Source organism: Sturnus vulgaris, chromosome 25, assembly GCF_052056855.1.
Source record: "Sturnus vulgaris isolate bStuVul1 chromosome 25, bStuVul1.hap1, whole genome shotgun sequence".
In the NCBI taxonomy this organism is placed as follows: Eukaryota; Metazoa; Chordata; class Aves; order Passeriformes; family Sturnidae; genus Sturnus; species Sturnus vulgaris.
Genome location: NC_142267.1, coordinates 6,632,932 through 6,651,248, shown reverse-complemented (window position 1 = coordinate 6,651,248; position 18,317 = coordinate 6,632,932). Strand labels below are relative to the sequence as shown.

At 53.4% G+C, this 18,317-nt stretch overlaps 1 protein-coding gene across 1 annotated transcript; it reads right to left on the bottom strand.

Annotated features, from left to right (window-relative positions):
* Window positions 1-1,519: 1,519 nt before the first annotated feature.
* Window positions 1,520-17,857, bottom strand: ALDH4A1 (aldehyde dehydrogenase 4 family member A1). The gene is made up of 15 exons (XM_088178970.1): window positions 17,704-17,857; window positions 16,596-16,689; window positions 16,274-16,366; window positions 16,123-16,170; window positions 15,676-15,831; window positions 15,257-15,406; window positions 15,100-15,174; window positions 11,145-11,332; window positions 9,773-9,846; window positions 7,859-8,055; window positions 7,543-7,590; window positions 5,880-6,032; window positions 4,600-4,721; window positions 3,741-3,859; window positions 1,520-3,115 (listed from the first exon to the last, which is right to left on the bottom strand). The coding sequence occupies exons 1-15, from the start codon at window positions 17,736-17,738 to the stop codon at window positions 3,003-3,005; spliced, it is 1,665 nt and encodes a 554-aa protein (XP_088035096.1). The 5' UTR covers window positions 17,739-17,857; the 3' UTR covers window positions 1,520-3,002.
* Window positions 17,858-18,317: the final 460 nt, after the last annotated feature.

Sequence of the window (18,317 nt, the reverse complement as noted above, 5' to 3'; positions counted from 1 at the left end):
CACCCCACACCGATCCCAGCTCATCCCACACAGATCCCAGCTCATCCCACACCGATCCCAGCTCATCCCACACCGATCCCAGCTCATCCCACACCGATCCCAGCTCATCCCACACCGATCCAAGCTCTCCCTGGCTCGGTTCCAATTTCCTTTCCCCCAGGTGTCTCTGCCGTGCCTGCCCCCCTCTCCACACTGCCCGGGGCTGTTCCCGTTTTCCCGGGATGGCCGGGAAGGGTTTGGGCTCCATCCCTGGCTCGGGATTGGATCGATCAATTATCCCCTGACAGGAGCAGATGGAGCCGGGGTTATCCAGGGAAATTCTGCCACTTCCCAGCCGGAGCCTGGCCCAGCCTCCCGTCCTGCTCCCGGCCCCGGGAATGCTGAGAGCCAGGGAATGGGGTTGGAGCGCTACCAGGGCACCCCAGACCTGCTGCCCCTCATTAGTGGGGTCACCCCGAGCCCCCCGAGCCTTCCCCAGGCCCCTTTTCCCCATCCCAGGGAGATCCAAGCAGGGATGCTGGAGCAGGGAGCTCCCCCCTCTCCCCACACCTACCCAGGCGTTTATCAGCTTCCAAAAGCCAACGTTTAAATGGCATTAGGGGCCTGATTTGGAGCCACAAAAGCCATGAAATTCTGAGTTAAGGCTCAAAAATCCACTTGACACTCCGGCCTTGAGGCATGAAAGGTTTGAGCCGGGGGCAGGGGCTGGGCCGGGGGCTCGGGGCCGGGGCTGAGCCCTGGACCAGACTGAAATGAGCCTGGCCAGGCTGGGAGGGCCGGGGACAGCGTTTGGGGGAGCTCTGGAGGGGGCTTATCCCAAATTGGGTGGTGGGAGGTGACTGGGCTGGAGGGGACAACCCTGTGGTCACACTGGGGTGATGGTTTGGGGACAATCCCGGCAGTCAGGGAGGGGCTCTCCCCTCCTCGGGGGGGTTTGGGGTGGGTTTGGGGCTCTCTCCTCCCTGCCGGGGTTTGGGGTTCTCTTTCCCTGCTGGGGCTTTGGGGCTGGTTTTCCTCCCTGCCGGGGTTTGGGGTGGGTTTAGGATGGGTTTTGGGGCTCCCTCCTGCCCTCCCAGCAGGCAGTACCCAGGGGCTTTGGAGTAACGCCGATGAGGACAAGTGAGAATGGTTTAAACTGGAAGGGGACAGGCCTGGATGGGACACTGGGAATGAATTCCTGGCTGTGAGGGTGGGCAGGCCCTGGCACAGGGTGCCCAGAGCAGCTGTGGCTGCCCCTGGATCCCTGGCAGTGCCCAAGGCCAGGCTGGACGGGGCTTGGAGCAGCCTGGGACAGTGGAAGGTGTCCCTGGATGTATTTAAGGTCCCTTCCCACCCAAACCATCTGTGATTTTGAACAAGGCCCCGCATTTTCTCCTGTCTTCCTCTCCCCAAGCAGGGGAACATCGTTTTAGCAGAAAATTCAAAGCTGGGTTGATTTTATTTAAAGGCATCCAGTGCCGACTCACTCTCACTCTATCTGACAGCAACCCAGAGAAATAATTCATAAAAGCAACGCAAAGAGGCTTGAAAATTATTTTATTGCACATTTTTCTAGCTGAGCCAGGATCCACAGGAATTGCAGCCACTCCCTGCCCTGTCAGAGTCACCACTGACCCCAACCCCCAGTGCTCAGCACAGCAGCCCTGCCAGGCCTCCAGCCACCTGCAAACCCTGTTAATTGAGCAGTAATTAATCCTAGGGGTTAGAAACGAACACATTTGGGAATTAGAGCTGAGCCTGGAGGAGGCAGGGCCTCGTGGTCCAGATCTCCTTTCCTGTTGGCACTGCAGGTCCCACCACCAAGCCCTGGCTGAGGGAGACCCCAGGGGCAGGCCTGGTTTAAGGCAGGTTTAACTCCAAATTAAACCTGTTTTAAGGCCTGGTTTAAGGCAGATTTACCTCCAAATTAAAGCTGGTTTAAGGCCTGGTTTAACTCCTGTTTTAAGGCCTGATCTTGGCAGCTGGCAGAGCCCTGGGGATGGGGTTGGGTGGGACAGCAGCTCCCCGGGATGGGAGGGGGGTCCTGGAGCTCCTGCAGGGCTGGCAGCTCCAGCAGGATGGTTCCTGCTCCCCAAACATCCCAACACCTCTGCCAGTCCTCCCAGAGCACACGCAGGGATGGGAGCAGGGGAAGCAGCCAGGTGGGAACACCAGAGCCAGCCTGGCCCTGTCCCCAGGGCACCAAGGGGGAGCTGCTGCTGCTCTGCCCCACCCTCAGCTCAGCTGGGGGGTCCCGGGCAGGCTGAGGCTTTGAGGGGTGGGATGAGCTGGGATAAGGCACTGGAGCTCACTTCCAAGCAGCTGAACTCTCCTGGCACCACGTTCCTGCCACCCTGTCCTGCCCAGCCCTTGTTGGGGGTGAGGGGCTCAGAGGTGGGGAGAAATCCCAGCTCAGAGTGGGGAGAAATCCCAGCTCAGGGTGGGGAGAAATCCCAGCTCAGAGTGGGGAGAAATCCCAGCTCAGGGGTGGCTCCAGCCTGGCTCCCCTGGTGCAGGGACACCTGGGGATTGTGGATGTCCCCACAGCCAGGGATTTGGGTGGTGGGGACACAGAGAGGGACATCCTCCATACAAGGGACAGGGACACTGATCTCATGTCCTGCTCTGATTCCTGCTCAGCCCCATGGAGAGGGAACCACTCTGGGGATGGGAGAACTGGGAGGAAAAGGGAGTTGGGGTCCAGCTGTGCCTCTGCAGCCACCCCTTAATTAACGACTGACCTAATTAAGCATGTTGACACAGAATCACGGGGGTTGGAAAAGACCTTTAAGGTCATTCAATCCAACCACTGCCACATTCACCATCGTGTCCCCAAGTGCCACGTGACCGAGGAAACCGCGAGGCCCTCCGAGCTTTACAATTTAATAACACTTTTTTTTTTCTCCTTGTTTTTTTTTTTTTTTTTTTTTTTTTTTAAATAGCTCCTAAGCAGGGTGGGTTAGAATCAGTAGTTTCAGTGCAGTGGGGGGTGGCAGCTGTCCCCGGGGCTGGTGTCCCCAGGGTCACTGCATGTAGGCGTAGCGCCAGTCCCGCAGGGGCACGTGCGTCTCCTTGATGGCCTGAGGGGACGTCCAGCGCAGGATGTAGTGGGGACCCCCGGGCTTGTCATTGGTGCCTGTCGGGGGTGGCACAAAGGGCTGGTGACATCACCGACGGGGGCAGGGACACACAGCGACACGGAAGGACAGGAGGGACATGGAGAACAAGGGACACGGAGCACAGGAGGGTCACAGCACAACAGGGACATGGAAGGACAAGGGGGACAGGAGGGACATGAGGATGGGAAGGGCAGAGAGGGATGGGGACATTGAGAGATATCAAGCACAGGAGGGACATGAAGGGATGGGAAGGACACAGAGGATGGGAGGGACACAGGAGACACAAGGGATGGGAGGGACAGGAGGGACACGCAGGGATGGGGACAAGGAGGGACATGGAAGGACAGCAGGGATATGGAGGGACAGGAGGGATATAGAGGATGGGAAGGACATGGAGGGACAGGGACATGGAAGGACATGGAGGGACAGGAGGGACATGGAGGAATGAGAGGGACATGGAAGGATGAGGACAGGAGGGACATGGAGAGACACAGAGGACAGGAGGGACACAGAGGGACAGGAGGACAAGGAGGATGGGAGGAACACGGAGCACAGGAGAGACACAGGGGACAGGAGGGACACAGGGGACAGGAGGGACACAGAGGGAGCTGGGAAGGGCCCAGCCAGGAGCCCTGGTGTCACCTGAGATGCGGGAGCCCCCGAAGGGCTGCTGGGCCACCACGGCCCCCGTGGATTTGTCGTTGATGTAGAAGTTGCCGGCAGCGTTACGCAGCAGCCGCCGGGACTCCTCAATCACAGCCCTGGGCAAGGACAAGGACAAGGACAGCCCTGAGCACAGCCTGGGGCTGTGTCTGCTGCAGAGCCACCACAGCTGGGCAAAAAGGAGTTCGTGTTCCCTGGAGAGGAGTTTGTGTCCTCCCAGAGGACTCTGTGTCCCCTCCTGAGGAGTTTGTGTCCCCTCATGCTCAGTTCCAGGCCCCAGGGGTTTCACACACACAGCTCCTGCATTTTCCCTGCTCTTGGGGGTTTTTTTTTCAGTTTCTTTCTCTATTTATTTTTCGTAGTTCTAAAACAAAGGTCATTACCCCTCATTGTCCAGAGCAGCTGTGGCTGCCCCTGGATCCCTGGAAATGTCCCAGGCCAGGCTGGACAGGGCTGGGAGCATCCTGGGGCAGTGGGAGGTGTTCTGTCCTGGCACTGGGTGGACTTTAAGGTCCCTCCAGCCCAAAATTCTGGGATAATTTTGGGTGATTTTGGGATAATTTTGAGTGATTCTCTCTAAGGTTACACCACTCTTTGCCCTCCTCCTGCTGAGTGGGTTCACCCCCCGTGTGCTCCAACCATTCCACTGGAAAAAAAAGCTTTTTTTGGGCTAAGAAACCCCTTCCAAACCATCCCTTTCCTTCCAAAAGCAGCACAAGCTTGGTGGGAAATGCTCTTTCCTCCTCTGGAGAGAAGGAAGATCCGTGGCTCAGTCCAGATGGGAAAAGCATCCCCACAGCTGCTTCTCAGGGGAATTTTAGGGAATTTTGGGACTCACTTGTCCTGGGCGAAGATCGCCCCCGTGAGGCCGTAGGGGGTGGTGGTGTCGATGAGCTCCAGCACCTCCTTGTAGCGATCGTCGGGGTACACAAAAACCGTCAGGATCGGCCCGAAAATCTCCTGGGAGCACGGAAAATACCAAAAACTGTCAGGATCGGCCCCAAACAACAACACACACCATCAGGATCGGCCCCAAAAAATCCCACACCCCGTGAAGATCATCTTGAAAATCTCCTGGGAGCACGGAAAATACCAAAAACTGTCAGGATCAGCCCCCAAAAAAACCCACACCCCATCAGGATCGACCTGAAAATCTCCTGGAGCCCAGAAAATAGCGAAAACTGTTAGGATTGACCCCAAAAACCAACACAAACCGTCAGGATTGGCCCCAGAAAACCAACACACCCCATCAGGATCAGCCCAAAAATCTCTCGGAGCTCAGAAAATACCACAAGCCATGAGGATCAGCTCAAAAAACAACACACAAAAACCATATTTTTTGGATTGGCCAAAAAAATCTGTGAGCCCAAAGAACAGCACAAACCATCAGGATTGGCCCAAAAATCTCCTGGAGCCCAGAAAATGTCACAAATCATCAGGATCAGCCCCCAAAAAACAATACACACCATCAGGATCGACCTGAAAATCTCCTGGAGCTCAAAAAATACCACAAACCGTCAGGATTGGCCCCAAAAAACCAACATACCCCATCAGGATCAGCCCAAAAATCTCTTGGAGCTCAGAAAATACCACAAACCATGAGGATCAGCCCCCCAAAACCCACACCAAACTGTCAGGATTGGCCCCAAAGAACAACACAAACCAACAGGATTGGTTCAAAAATCTCCTGGGAGGCCAGAAAATGTCACAAGTCATCAGGATCAGCCCCAAAAAACTCACGAACACTGTGAGGATCAGCCCAAAAAATAACAAATCCCGTGAGGATCAGCCCCAAAATCTCCCAGATTGGCCCAAACCTGATGCAGGAACCCATCCCAGAGCAGGGATTTGGGAGGGGGTCCCTGCAGGGATTTGGGGTCCCGGGGGGTCCGTGCAGGATTTGGGGTCCCCCACCTCTCTCCTGATGGGGTTCCTGAAGGATTTGGGATCCTGGGGGTCCCTGCAGGATTTGGGGTCCCCCATACCTCTCTCATGATGGGGTCCCGGGGGTCCCTGCAGGATTTGGGGTCCCCCATACCTCTCTCATGATGGGGCCCCGGGGGTCCCTGCAGGATTTGGGGTCCCGGGGGTCCCTGCAGGATTTGGGGTCCCCCATACCTCTCTCATGATGGGGTCCCGGGGGTCCCTGCTCTCCACGATGCAGGGCTCCACGAAGTACCCGACGCTGTCGTCGCAGCCGCCGCCCGCCAGGATGGTCAGGCTGGGAGAGCTCCGGGCGTGCTCCAGCCACTTCCTGATCCTGGCAAAGGCCTGGGGGACACGGGGGACAGGGAATGAGAGAGCCCGGGGGTCTGAATGGGGGTTTGGGTCAGAGGGGACAGGAAAAGAGTGGGTTTGGGGGTCTGAATAGGGGTTTAGGGGTCTGGAAGGGAGTTTGAGTTAGGGATGACAGGAAAAGAGTGGGTTTAGGGATGTGAATGGGGGATTGGGTGAGGGATGGCAGGAAAAGAGTGACTTTGGGGGTCTGGAAGGGAGCTTAGGGTTGGGGGTGACAGGAAAAGAGTGACTTTGGGGGTCTGGAAGGAGGCCTGGGGGATCTGGAAGGGGGTTTGAGGGTCTGAAAGGAGTTTTGAGTCAGACGTGACAGGAAAAGAGTAATTTTGGGGGTCTGAATAGGGGTTTGAGGGTCTAGAAGGGAGTTTGGGTCAGGGTGGACAGGAAAAGAATGTGTTTAGGGGTCTGGGACGGGATTTGGGAGTCTGGAAGGGAGCTTAGGGTCGGGGGTGACAGGAAAAGTGACTTTGGGGGTCTGGAAGGAGGCCTGGGGGATCTGGGAGTTTGGGGGTCTGAAAGGAGTTTTGAGTCGAGGGTGACAGGAATGAGTGACTTTGGGGGTCTGGAAGGGAGTTTGGGAAGGGATAACAGGAAAAGAGTGGAGTTGGGGGTTGAAAAGGAGGTTTGTGGGTCTGAAAGGGGGATTGGAACAGGGATGACAGGAAGAGAGTGGCTTTGGGGGTCTGGAAGGAGTCTCAGGGCCTGGAAGGAGGTTTGGGTCGGGGATGTCAGGAAATGAGTGGGTTTGGGGATTTGAAGGGTGGTTTGGGGGTTTAAAAGGGGGTTTGGAGGTCTGGAAGGAGGTTTGAGTGTTTTAAAAGGGAGTTTCGGGATCTAGGAGGAGGTTTGAGTGTTAAAAAGGGGGTCTGGGTCACTCCTCTCAGGACACACCACTGTTGGTGCCCTCCCAGCTCAGGAGGAGAAACAGCAGCAGGGAATGCACACAAACCCCTCAGCTCCAGGAGGATTTCTGAGTGAATTTCCCCGTTTTTCAGGAGCAGGGATTACACACAAACCCTTCAGCTCCAGGAAGATTTCTGAGTGAATTTCCCCACTTTCAGGAGCAGGGAATGCACACAAACCCCTCAGCTCCAGAACCATTTCTGAGTGAATTTTCCCACTTTTCAGAAGCAGGGAGTGCACACAAACCCCTCAGCTCCAGGAGGATTTCTGAGTGAATTTCCCCACTTTCAGGAGCAGGGAATGCACACAAACCCCTCAAGTCCAGGATGATATCTTATTGAATTTCCCCATTTTCAGCAGGGAATGCACACAAACCCCTCAGGTCCGGGATGATTTCTGAGTGAATTTCCCCATTTTTCAGAAGCAGGAAATGCACACAAACCCCTGGGCTCCAGGACCATTTCTGAGTGAATTTCCCCATTTTTCAGGAGCAGGGCACACAGGGTTCAGCTCACACCCAGCTCCAGCTGATCCCTGTCCCCCCTCGCAGCAGTCCCCGCACCCGGGGGAGCTCGGGGCTCACCTTGTCATCGATCACGGCCGAGAAGAACGTCCCGAAGTCCTGGGTGGGCTGCGGAGAGGCAGAGAGGAGGGGATGAGAGCACGGCCTGCACCCCAGAGCCCCCTCAGCTCCCCAAAAACTCTTCCCCGTGTCCCGGCGGAGCCGCCCAGCCCTCCCCGCGGACTCGGCTACAAGTTAATTTCTCATCAGGGCCGGGAGCGGAGGGGGATGAAAAGCCGGGTTCAATGGGAATTAGCAGGCAGCTCCCGCAGCCCCTAATCCCATCAGGCTCCCGCTGAGGCGCAGAGCCCTTCAGCAGCCCGGCAGCTCGGCTCACATCTCCCACTTTGATCTCGCCGTGCTCCTGCAGCAGCTTCTCTTTGATGTGCGGCCAGAGCGCGGCGGGCGCGTAGAGCCGCGAGCAGGCGGAGCATTTCTGCCCGCCGAACTCGAAGGCCGAGCGCAGCGTGCCGTGCACCGCGCTGCCCACGTCGGCCGAGCTGTGCACCACGTGGAAATTCTTCCCTCCGCACTCTGCGGGAAAACGGACACGGAGCGGCCGTCAGGGCACGGAACGCGCCCCGCGCTCTGCCCGCGGCTGCCTCGCCACTGCAGCTTCTGGGGCTCTGGTGTGTTTGTAATGCTGAAGTTCTTTATAAAATATATATATTTTTATAGATAAATAGATAGAGATATATCGATATGTAGATATATAGATATAATATGCTATAATTAATATTGTATAATTATAATATATAATATATAATATGTGCTATATAATATATATACACTATAATATATAAATATATATACTATATTATGTATAATATAGTATATATAATTATATACTATTTATAATATAATTGTAATAATATACATTATATAAAATATATAAATGTAATATAGTATTATCATATATATTATATAGAAAATATAATTATTATATAATATATTTTATATATTATATATAAAATAGATAATATACATATAATACATAATAATATATGTTATTATATATTATATATTACATATTATATATTATATATTATAGATATATAATATAAAATATGGATATAATTATATATATTATGTATATTTTATATAAAATCTAATACATAATAGTATATATTTTATATTATATATTATTATAATTAATACAATATATAATATTATATATTATATTCAAATATTATATTATCTGTTTTATATATTACAAAGTAGATAATATACATATAATACATAAGAATACATATTATATAATATATACATAACAATATATATTATATTATTCTATATTCTATATTACATATTATATATGTAATATAAAAATAATATATACTATTATATATATTTTATATACACTCTACATAATATATATCATTATATTAATATATTCCATTTTATATCTATAATATATAAATATATTATACATAATATAGATAATATATAATATATATTATAATATGTATATAATATATAAATTATATTACATATTATATATTATATATTAAATTATATCTACTATTATATATAATAGTAGACATTTTCTATATAATATATAGAAAATATTTTATATAAAGTATTATATATTATACATCATATATTCTATATATCTAAAATATACAGAGAATATAACTCTAAACTCCACACACAGCGTCAGCTGCTGCTCTCCCGTTTTGGTCACACACAACAATTCCTCTCTGGGCTGGGAATCAAGGACACCTCACTGCCTCAGGCCCCGAGAAATGGAAACAAAAGGGAGCTGGGGGGAGCAAATTTGGGGTAAATGACTTCATTACCTGAAGCTGTAATTGGAGGATTAACCCCCAATATGCAAATGGACCAAACTTATAAAAGTATGAGAACCTGTGACCCGTGGTCCATTTTTGGGTGTAGCTCCTGGGGGGCTTCATCTGCCCTAAATGTACCTGAAGGCCCTTCAATAAATCCAAGAGCTTTTTATTCCCCCAGCTTTGTCTGGGCTCTGTTTTCAGGCAGCCCCAAAAGGCATCAGCACAGGGAGAGCCGTGACCCCCGGGGGCACAACCCTGGAGCAAGGAGATAAAACTCACGGAAAAAAAGGGACCAACCTCAATTTCCAAACTTTGGGGTCCAACCACCACCTCCCACTTTAACGCCCCATCCCATAACTCTGAATATCCAGTGATTTATCCAGAGATTTCCTGGGATGGGAATCCTGCCCCCCCCCTCACCCCTGCACCCCCAGAAAGGTGGGAGGAGGGGCCGGTACCTCCAGCCAGGCGTGGGAAGTTGCGGTAGCGATCCAGGTTTTCTGACACCTGCTTCCAGAGACGCTTGAAAGTGCTGCAAAGGAGAGAGGAGCTGGGCAGGGCACCCCTGGCTCTGCACACGGGGGGAGGTGACCTGATGGTCACAGAAATGGGATGCCCTGATGGGAAATCCCCCCCAAAAAGGGATGCCCTGCACAGGGAAGTGGGACTGAGAGCACAGGTATACAAATAAAGGGATGCCTTGGTGGGAAAGCCTCCAAAAAAAAAGGATGCCCTGATGAGAAATCCCCCCCAAAAAGGGATCCCCTGATGGGACGACCCCCCCCCCAAAAAAAAAGGGATTCTTTGATAGGAAACCTCCTGATAAAAGAGATGCCTTGATGCAAAATCCCCCTAAAAAAAGCAATTCCCTGATGGGAACCCTCCCCCCCAAAAAGGGACGCCTTGATAGGAAACTCCCCCCAGAAAAAGGGATGCCCTGACAGGAAACTCTCAAATAAAGGGATGCCTTGATGGGAAACCCTCCAAAAAAAAGGATGCCCTGATGAGAAATCCCCCCCAAAAAGGGATCCCCTGATGGGAACCCCCCCAAAAAAGGGATGCCCTGCACAAGGAAGTGGGACTGAGAGCACAGGTATCAAACTAAGTCTCCACACAGCAGCTCCATGGCTTTACAAATAAACTGTTGCAGGGAAGAGCACGGAATGAGCATCCAGAAGTTTCTGTTCCTCCCCTTTCCCCCCTTCCCTTCAGGCCTTACTGTGACAAACCCCTCGGCTGGAAAACAATAAAAATGGAAATGGCCTCGCAGCGGGAGGCTCAGCCACAAACACGGAGCTCTGAGCTCCCCCGGCCCAGCCCGGTGCTCACCCGAGCGTGGCCTCGCCCTGGGGAGGGGTCCCAGGGTCTGACAGCCCCTGCAGGGACCCCTCAGCACCTCTGACAGCCCATGAGAGCCCAGGGGAGCAAACCCACCCGGGATACAAACCCATTTGGGGAGCAAACCCATTTGGGGAACAAACCCACCTGGGGTATTAAAACCAATCTGGGGTACAAACCAACCTGGGTACGAATCCATTTGGGGAACAAACTCATCTGGGCACCAAACCCACCCGGGGCACAAACCCACCCAGAGCAGCCTCAGAGCACCTCAGGAAGTGTCACTGCCCCTCTGGCTGTTCCTGTGCCCCGAGTTCATCCCCAGAGCTAAAACTCAGCTCGGACACTTCCTGTCACCACTTTTAACCCCCTTATTTTGACATAACCCTGCAGCCACGCTCTGCCAGCTGCTGCAGCCCTTCCCAATGCCAGCCTGGCACTCCAAGGGGCACCAAGCAGCCCCCAGCCCCTCCCTACCCGTCCCCAACCTACGGCACACTGCCCGTGAAGTTGAGGCCACAGAAGTGCTCGGAGCTGGTCACAGTGTCCCCAAACTCGGGGCCGTCCGAGGGCACGAACTGCACCACGTTTGGGGGCAGCCCAGCCTCCAGCAGGATCTTGTAGACAGCGTAGCTGGAGAGCAGGGCCGTGTCACTGGGCTTCCACAGCACCACGTTCCCCTGGGGGAGGAGAACATCTCGTCAGGAATGTCAGAATTCCCTGGAAAAGTGTCCCAGAGCGGCGGCACCGGGTGGGGATTGACAGCCTTGTTTTGTTTTCTGTGCTCCCTGTGCTTTTCAGACATAGCTCTGCAGTCCATTGGATCAGTGACTCCTTTTCCCAATACCCTGGACTCTTCTGTCCTAGGTTACCATGTAAAGATGTGCCCAGCAGTGTGTATTCTATCCCAGCTGTTAACCCAGCTGGGGCAGTGATCCTGATCTCCGTGGGAGATATCCTCTGTTCATGTTCCAGCTGTTCACCCAGCTGTTGCAGTGTTCTTTATCTTCCCCACAGCCCATCCTCCCTCCAGGAGATCTCTCCTGTTCATGGCCATGCAGTCCCAGGGCAGGGCTGATCAAATTCCATCATCCCATTGGGAGATGCTCCAGCCAGGGCAGGAGCCAAGCATTTCCCACCCAGATCAAAGGTGAGATTTGGAACAGCAGAGCAGCCTTTTCCCACTGGATCCCAGAGGACAAGAGCTACCAGACCTTTCTACAGGAAAGATGCAGCAAGATCCCTTCACCTGGACTGCTCCCACCACCCTAACTAGGGGGGTGTCAGGTTATATTCTTTTCTTTTTTACTATTGCATGTATTTTATTTTTCTCTTTTTTCCTATTAAATTGTATTTCTGACTTTGAGTCTCTCATTGGTTATGCTTTCACACCATTACATATTTACACATGTATTTATAGCCTATTGGATTAGTGACTAGCTTTCCCAATATCTTTCCCTAAGCAGAAAGACAAAAATTCCAGAGTTCCAATCCCCTGGAGATACCTGGCAAGTATCTCTCTTTTTTTTTTTTTTTTTTTAATATTACCAATTTAATTTGGATCAGCTGGTTTGCTGAACTTAATAAAATTGAAATTAGTTAACAGCATCTCCTTTACCATAAAATCACACTTCTTGGTTACTGGGTTTTGGTGGTAAAATCTGATCTTTTGTTTTTCTGACTTGTCAGGCCAACTCTGTTTACTTTCTTTTGTCTTAGCAGACACTTGGTATATTTACTTGGCATATTTAGGATAGAAATTCTATTTTGATGAGTGTTCTGATGCTGTTTGATGTTGCTATAAGCTGAATGAAATTTCAGTGTAAATTTCTCTTGTTATCTTTATAATTTTAGTTATAGCAGTTATCTGTGTCATTCATCTGTGACTATTCTAAAGCTCCATAAACAAAATAAAATTATTTAATAGAAGCTAAAATCATAGTGTTTATCTAATATTGCTCTGAATCCCAGTGTTCTAGAGATTTTGGAGGAAAGAAGCAGATGGCATCTAACATAAATACTTGACACTTCTGTTAAGAGATAAAGATTAAAAAAAAGATAAAAAGATAAACCCCCCCCTCTGTTAGGAGGATTCATAATCCTCTTTTTACCTCCTGGAGGGTACAAGACCCCTGTGCTACCTTGGTTCTTCCTGGGCACCAAGGCTGAGGACAGCTCTGAGATTCATTTCATGGCCAGTGCTGAGGAGGGGCTCCAGAACAGGAGCCTGACCTGGGGGGAATTGCATCACCACTTGTCCTCCTGATTGGTGCTTTTTATCAATTATGCTAATTTCCTAAAACCTACAAAAATGTACTAACCCTATAAAAATGTACTCACTGGGGAGGTGAGTTTTTGTGGACATCTTTCCATAACTGCCCCTGAAGGCCTTCAAATAAAGATCTGCTCTTGTATCACATCCTTACTAAAACAATCTCAAATTTCATTTCCAGGTTGGGAAACGGCAGCACCACCTTCACCCCAGCACTGCTGGGCCAGGGCTGGGCGTGCCCTGCTCAGCTGAGGGCACAAATTCCCCTCTTTTCTCTCACCAGGTGGCTGTGCCAGCCTTGCACTCCCTCCCTTCCAGGGGTGAGCTCTGCCTTCCCCAGGAGCAGCTGGGAACACGGCCCTGGCTCCTGTCCAGGACACAGGAACGTGCTCCTGATGTCACCAGAGCTGCCACCAGCTCTGCGCAGGGTCCAGCAGGGCAGTGAAACCAAATCCTGCCTGGATTAACCAGGCACAAGGGGCTGGAGAGCTCCACTGGTGACACCCCACCCCCCTGGCCCCGAGGCAGTGACCCCCAGTGACTGCCCAGTGTCCCTGTCACAAAGGCTGCTGGGGGAGCTTTGGACTCCTGTCTCCTGCTTTCCAGGGATTTGCTGTGCAGGAAAAGCTCACCCTGGGCACAGGAGCCTTCCACTGCAAACACTGAGAGAAATAAACCACACCCAGCAGAACCTGCAGGGAAATCCAGGCCAGGCTGGACACAGCATTCCCAAATCAGAATAATCTCTGATTCCTCAGGATCAGAGCCTGGAGTGCTCTGATCCCAAGGAAATCCTGTTCCCAGGATTTCTGCATGCACCTCTCCCGTTTCTGATCCCCTGTGGTGACAGAAACACCGGGGCCCTAATTAATGTCCCCTACTAAGAAGCATTTTCTCCTGACTTTAATTCCAGGTGCCCCCTGCTGCTGAGCTTCTCAAGGCTCATGTCCTGCTGCCTTCTGCTCCCAGTCCAGGGCCAGCCAGGGCATTCCACCACCCCCAGCATTCCAGTGGGAATTCATTGTCACACCGGGCAGGAGGAGCTGGGTGAGCCACAGGATGTCCCACATTGTCACTCAGAGCTGCCAGCACGGGTTTGTCCTGTCCCAGCAGGGCTCACCTGCTCTGGGATGCAGATTCCCCAAAGCCAAGGGTCTCCCTCAGATCCTGGGAGGGGAGGAAGGGACTTCTCTCCATGGTGGCTTCACCCTCTCCTTGTCCCCCCCACTCCTGCCCTACACAAGTGACAGCTTCACTCAAATATGGCTTTCAATGTGATGTTCCCAAATTAAAAGCTCCTCCAGCCTCTTTGGGGCCAGCAGGAAATCTGAGCCTAATTAGCAAAGAGCCACAGAAAATTTGTTGTTTTGTTTTCCTTCCCAGTGCAACAATAAATTAATTATTCCTGGCCCAAATTCACCAGGTTATTATTGTAATAATAGCAGGTGGATCCTGTGCTCCAGTGCTCCATGGGCTGGGACACAAGTGGGTATGTAAAGAAACTCTTTTTACCAATACTTCGATTTTTTGGGGATATTTTTTTCACACTTTCTGGGCTCTCCTGTCTACCAGCTCGGTGTTAAATGGCAAAGGCACGACCTGCCCTTGCCTTCTTTGGTCCTAACACACCCACTGCACCCAAGAAGTGTCATCCCAAAGGAATTTGAGCAGCTACAAACTGGTTACACTTTCATGTCCCGACAGCACCGGGAGCCCGGGCAGGTAATCAAACCCTGCTGTGTTTAGTCCCAGATCCCAAACCCAGCCTGGGAAGGAAAAGACACTTTGCTTCAGAACAAAAACCCCAGAAGGGTAGGTTTGGGCAGCCTGTGCTTTTCCAACACTTCCCCCATCACACTGGAAATGCAGACATTAGGATGTTTTAATTAAAATCTAATTGGTGATTGGGTCAAGAGGTCCAGCACTCCCCAGGTGTGTCTGTGGAGCTGTCCCAGGGAGGCTCAGCTCCCTCCTTGCCCAGCCCAGCTCAGCTAAACCTGAGGGCTGAGATCCCCCTCCCAACCTTTCCCTGGACTGCCTTGTCCCCCTGTCCTGTCCCATCCCCCTGTCCTGTTCCCCCTGCTCCCCTGCCCTGCCCTGTGCCCCTGTCCTGTCCCCTTGTCCCATCCCCCTGTTCCTCTGCTCTGTCCCCCTTTCCTGTCCCCCCAGACTCACCATCAGTGCTGGAGCCCCCGCCAGGTTGCCTCCAATGGCTGTGAAGTTGAATGGGGACACGGCAGCCACGAACCCCTGTGGAGAGACAGGGAGAGGGGACACTGGGACACGCTGTGCCCCAGCGTGACCCCAGCGTGGGCGCAGGGGCTGAGCTCACCTCCAGCCCCCGGTACACCATGGAGTTGGTGCTGATGTCCACGCTCAGGGGCTGGCTCTGCTCCAGCTCCAGCGCGTACTTGGCGTTGAAGCGGAAGAAGTCGATGAGCTCGGCAGCGGCGTCGATCTCGGCCTGGATCACAGTTTTACCCTGCAGGGAGAGTGAAGGGAAGGAGGAGTGCAGCAATGCTGCAGTGCTGTAGGGAAGATGCCCCTCCCAAGCTCAATTCCCAAAGATGGGGGCTCCTGCACAGCCTCGTGCTGCTCCTGCCGCCAGGAGCACCAAGGAGTGAGGATCTCCCCTCACAGAGCACCTCCAGCCATCCCCACTGCCAAAAACCACCCTGGCAGCCTTCCTGCCCTGCTCCCCCAGCTCCTCCAGTCCCCTCCTGCTCAGCCCAGCTTCTCCTGCACTCCTACCTGCCCGATCATGGTCTTGGCCAGCACTTCAGCTCGCCGTGGGCCACTCAGCATGTCAGCTGCCTTCAGGAAAATCTGTGCCCTGTCCTGCACAGGTTTCAGGTCCCATTCCTTCCTCGCTGCCAAGGCAGCGTTAATGGCTTTGTTAATGAGCTCCTGTGGAGGCAAAAGGGGAAAGGCAGCAAGGAGGAACCTCTCCAGGTTCCTCTCCACCACCAGGCCACAGGGAAAAGCGAGGGGTCACCCACCCCAGGCACAAACCACCGGTGCCATCACAACCCCGAATCTGCAGCTCCTGGTGTGGGTTTGTTCCAGGATCCCTGGGGCTTGGAAAGGCTCTTGGAGCCTCCCTGCTCACAAAATGCATTTCACTTGCTAAACCCAGGCCAAGTGCTGCTGCTTCCCCCTAGAACAACCAGGAAGAGGGGGGACAGAGGGGGCACTCACCTTGCTGGCGTAGCAGTACTTGGCCACCTTGTGTGCATGGTTAAAGGGCTGGGAAGAGAAGAAAAGGCTCTGTAGGAACCAGTCCCAGGATCCTCCTGCAGGGCCCCCCTGCTCTGCTCACCCCCATTTAATGAGAATTCCCCTGACTCACCGAGAGCTGGTACCTCACCGTGGGTGTCCACACCTCCTCCCCGCCGATCACACACGGGATCTCCTCGGTCTTGCCCTTCAGGTCAGCGAGGGCCTGGAAGAGAAGAGCAGGGTGGGAGCAGCTCCCACCTCCTCCAGCTGCCCTCCCTCCCTCCCTCCACGGGCAGAGGGAACTGGGAACAGGCTACGGGCATGGGGTGCCACAGGAGGCACGGCTGTCCCCATGGGGAAGGAGCAGGAGCTGGGCAGGATGGGGCTGTCACACCAGGGAGAGCCCGGGGCTCTTCCAGCCCTAAAGAATCGCAAAATCCCGGCACTGGTACCTTCTGGAGCGCTGCTCGCTCGGGGCTCCCCGGCTTGTACTCCAGGATGGGCTCGTTGGTCACCTGGATGGCGGGGCGGTGCTGCCATCTCCGCCTGCGACAGGAGCAGGACAGAAACCGCTGGAATTGTCCCTTCCCAGGACAGGAACCGCTGGAATTGTCCCTTCCCTCCTTCCCCTGCATGGCAGGGACACTTTAGTCTCGGGGTCAACCTCAATTCCGGGGACACCTCAGTCCCGGGGTCACCTCTATCCCGGGGACACCCTCAATCCCGGGGACACCTCAATTCCAGGGTCTGTTCAGTCCCGGGAACACCTCAATTCCAGGGTCACCTCAGTCCCTCTCCATCCCTCCCGCTGCATGGGGATGCCAGAGCCGGGAGCCGACCCCGGGGCTCGCCCCCAGCCCACCATCCCTTCTCCTGGCTCGGCAAAAAGCGCTGGGAAAAGCATTTTTAATGGATGAGGAACAGGGTGAGCACCGGATCGATCGGGGCTGCTCCGGGATCGCAACGCTCCGGCGGCTCCTGGCAAAGTCCAGGGGGCAAAAGCCGGGCGGGCACCCCTGAACTGGCCCGGGACTGCCGGACCTTGGCAGCTGCCCAGCCCGTCAGTGTCACAGCTCAGCGATAACGCCCGAAAAAACGGGGAAATGGGAGAGGGAGGAGGGGAAAACGAGGGGGGAATGGGGGAGAAAAAAGAGAAACCAAGGAGAAGACAAGGGGGTAAAGGAGGAAAACCAGGAGGAAGCAGTAGAAAAAGGTTAAAACAAAGGTAAAAGGGAAAATAAAGGGTAAACTGCGCAAAACGGGTTTAAAAACGGAGGGGGGGGGGGAAGGGAAAAACAAAGGGAAAAAGGAGGGAAACAAGTGCAGAAAAAGGCAGAAAGAGGGGAAAACAAGGGGAACTGAGGGGCTGGCAGTGCCTGAGGTTGGCAGCGGGGATGGCAGCGCGGATCGGGCGGACCCCGAGCCCGCACCCGGTGGGGTGGGAAGGGAAGGGAAGGGAAGGGAAGGGAAGGGAAGGGAAGGGAAGGGAAGGGAAGGGAAGGGAAGGGAAGGGAAGGGAAGGGAAGGGAAGGGAAGGGAAGGGAAGGTTCCCACACTCACCCGCAGTCCCTCAGCACCCGCAGCCGCCGCCACATCCCGGCCCCACCGCGCTCCCGGCCCGCGGCCGCCACCACCCACCGCGCCGGGGAAGGGGGAGAACGGGCGGGGGGAGACACATTAATTACTAAATTACTAAATTACTAAATTAATAAAACCTCAGGGGCGGCGGTCTGGAGGAGAGGCCCCGCGCCCACGGCTCGCTGTGGGTGAGTGTGCGGGCCGTGTCCCCCCCGCCTGCGGGGTGCCCGTGGGGTGTCCCCAGCCGCGCGTCCCCCCCCGCATGGGGATGGTTGCGCCCGGAGCGGGGGGCGGTGGCGCGCGCGGCACGTGGGAGGGGGCGGGGCGCGGGAAGGAGCCAAAAATCATTTTAAAAAGGGAAATTCAGGAAAAACAACAACAAAACCGGCCCGGAGAGACGGAACGGCTGGGGCTGCGAGAGGGGCTCGGCGGGAGAGGAGCTGGGCAGGGAGAAAGGGAAAAGCAACCGAAAGCCCCTTTGGGAACTGAGAATTACCAACCCCGGGTGATTTTAACCCACAGGTGGGGCCTGGCTGGGGCACAGGGCCGGGAGAAGGCTGAGCTATTTTAATTTCCAAGGACAGTCGTGTTTCACG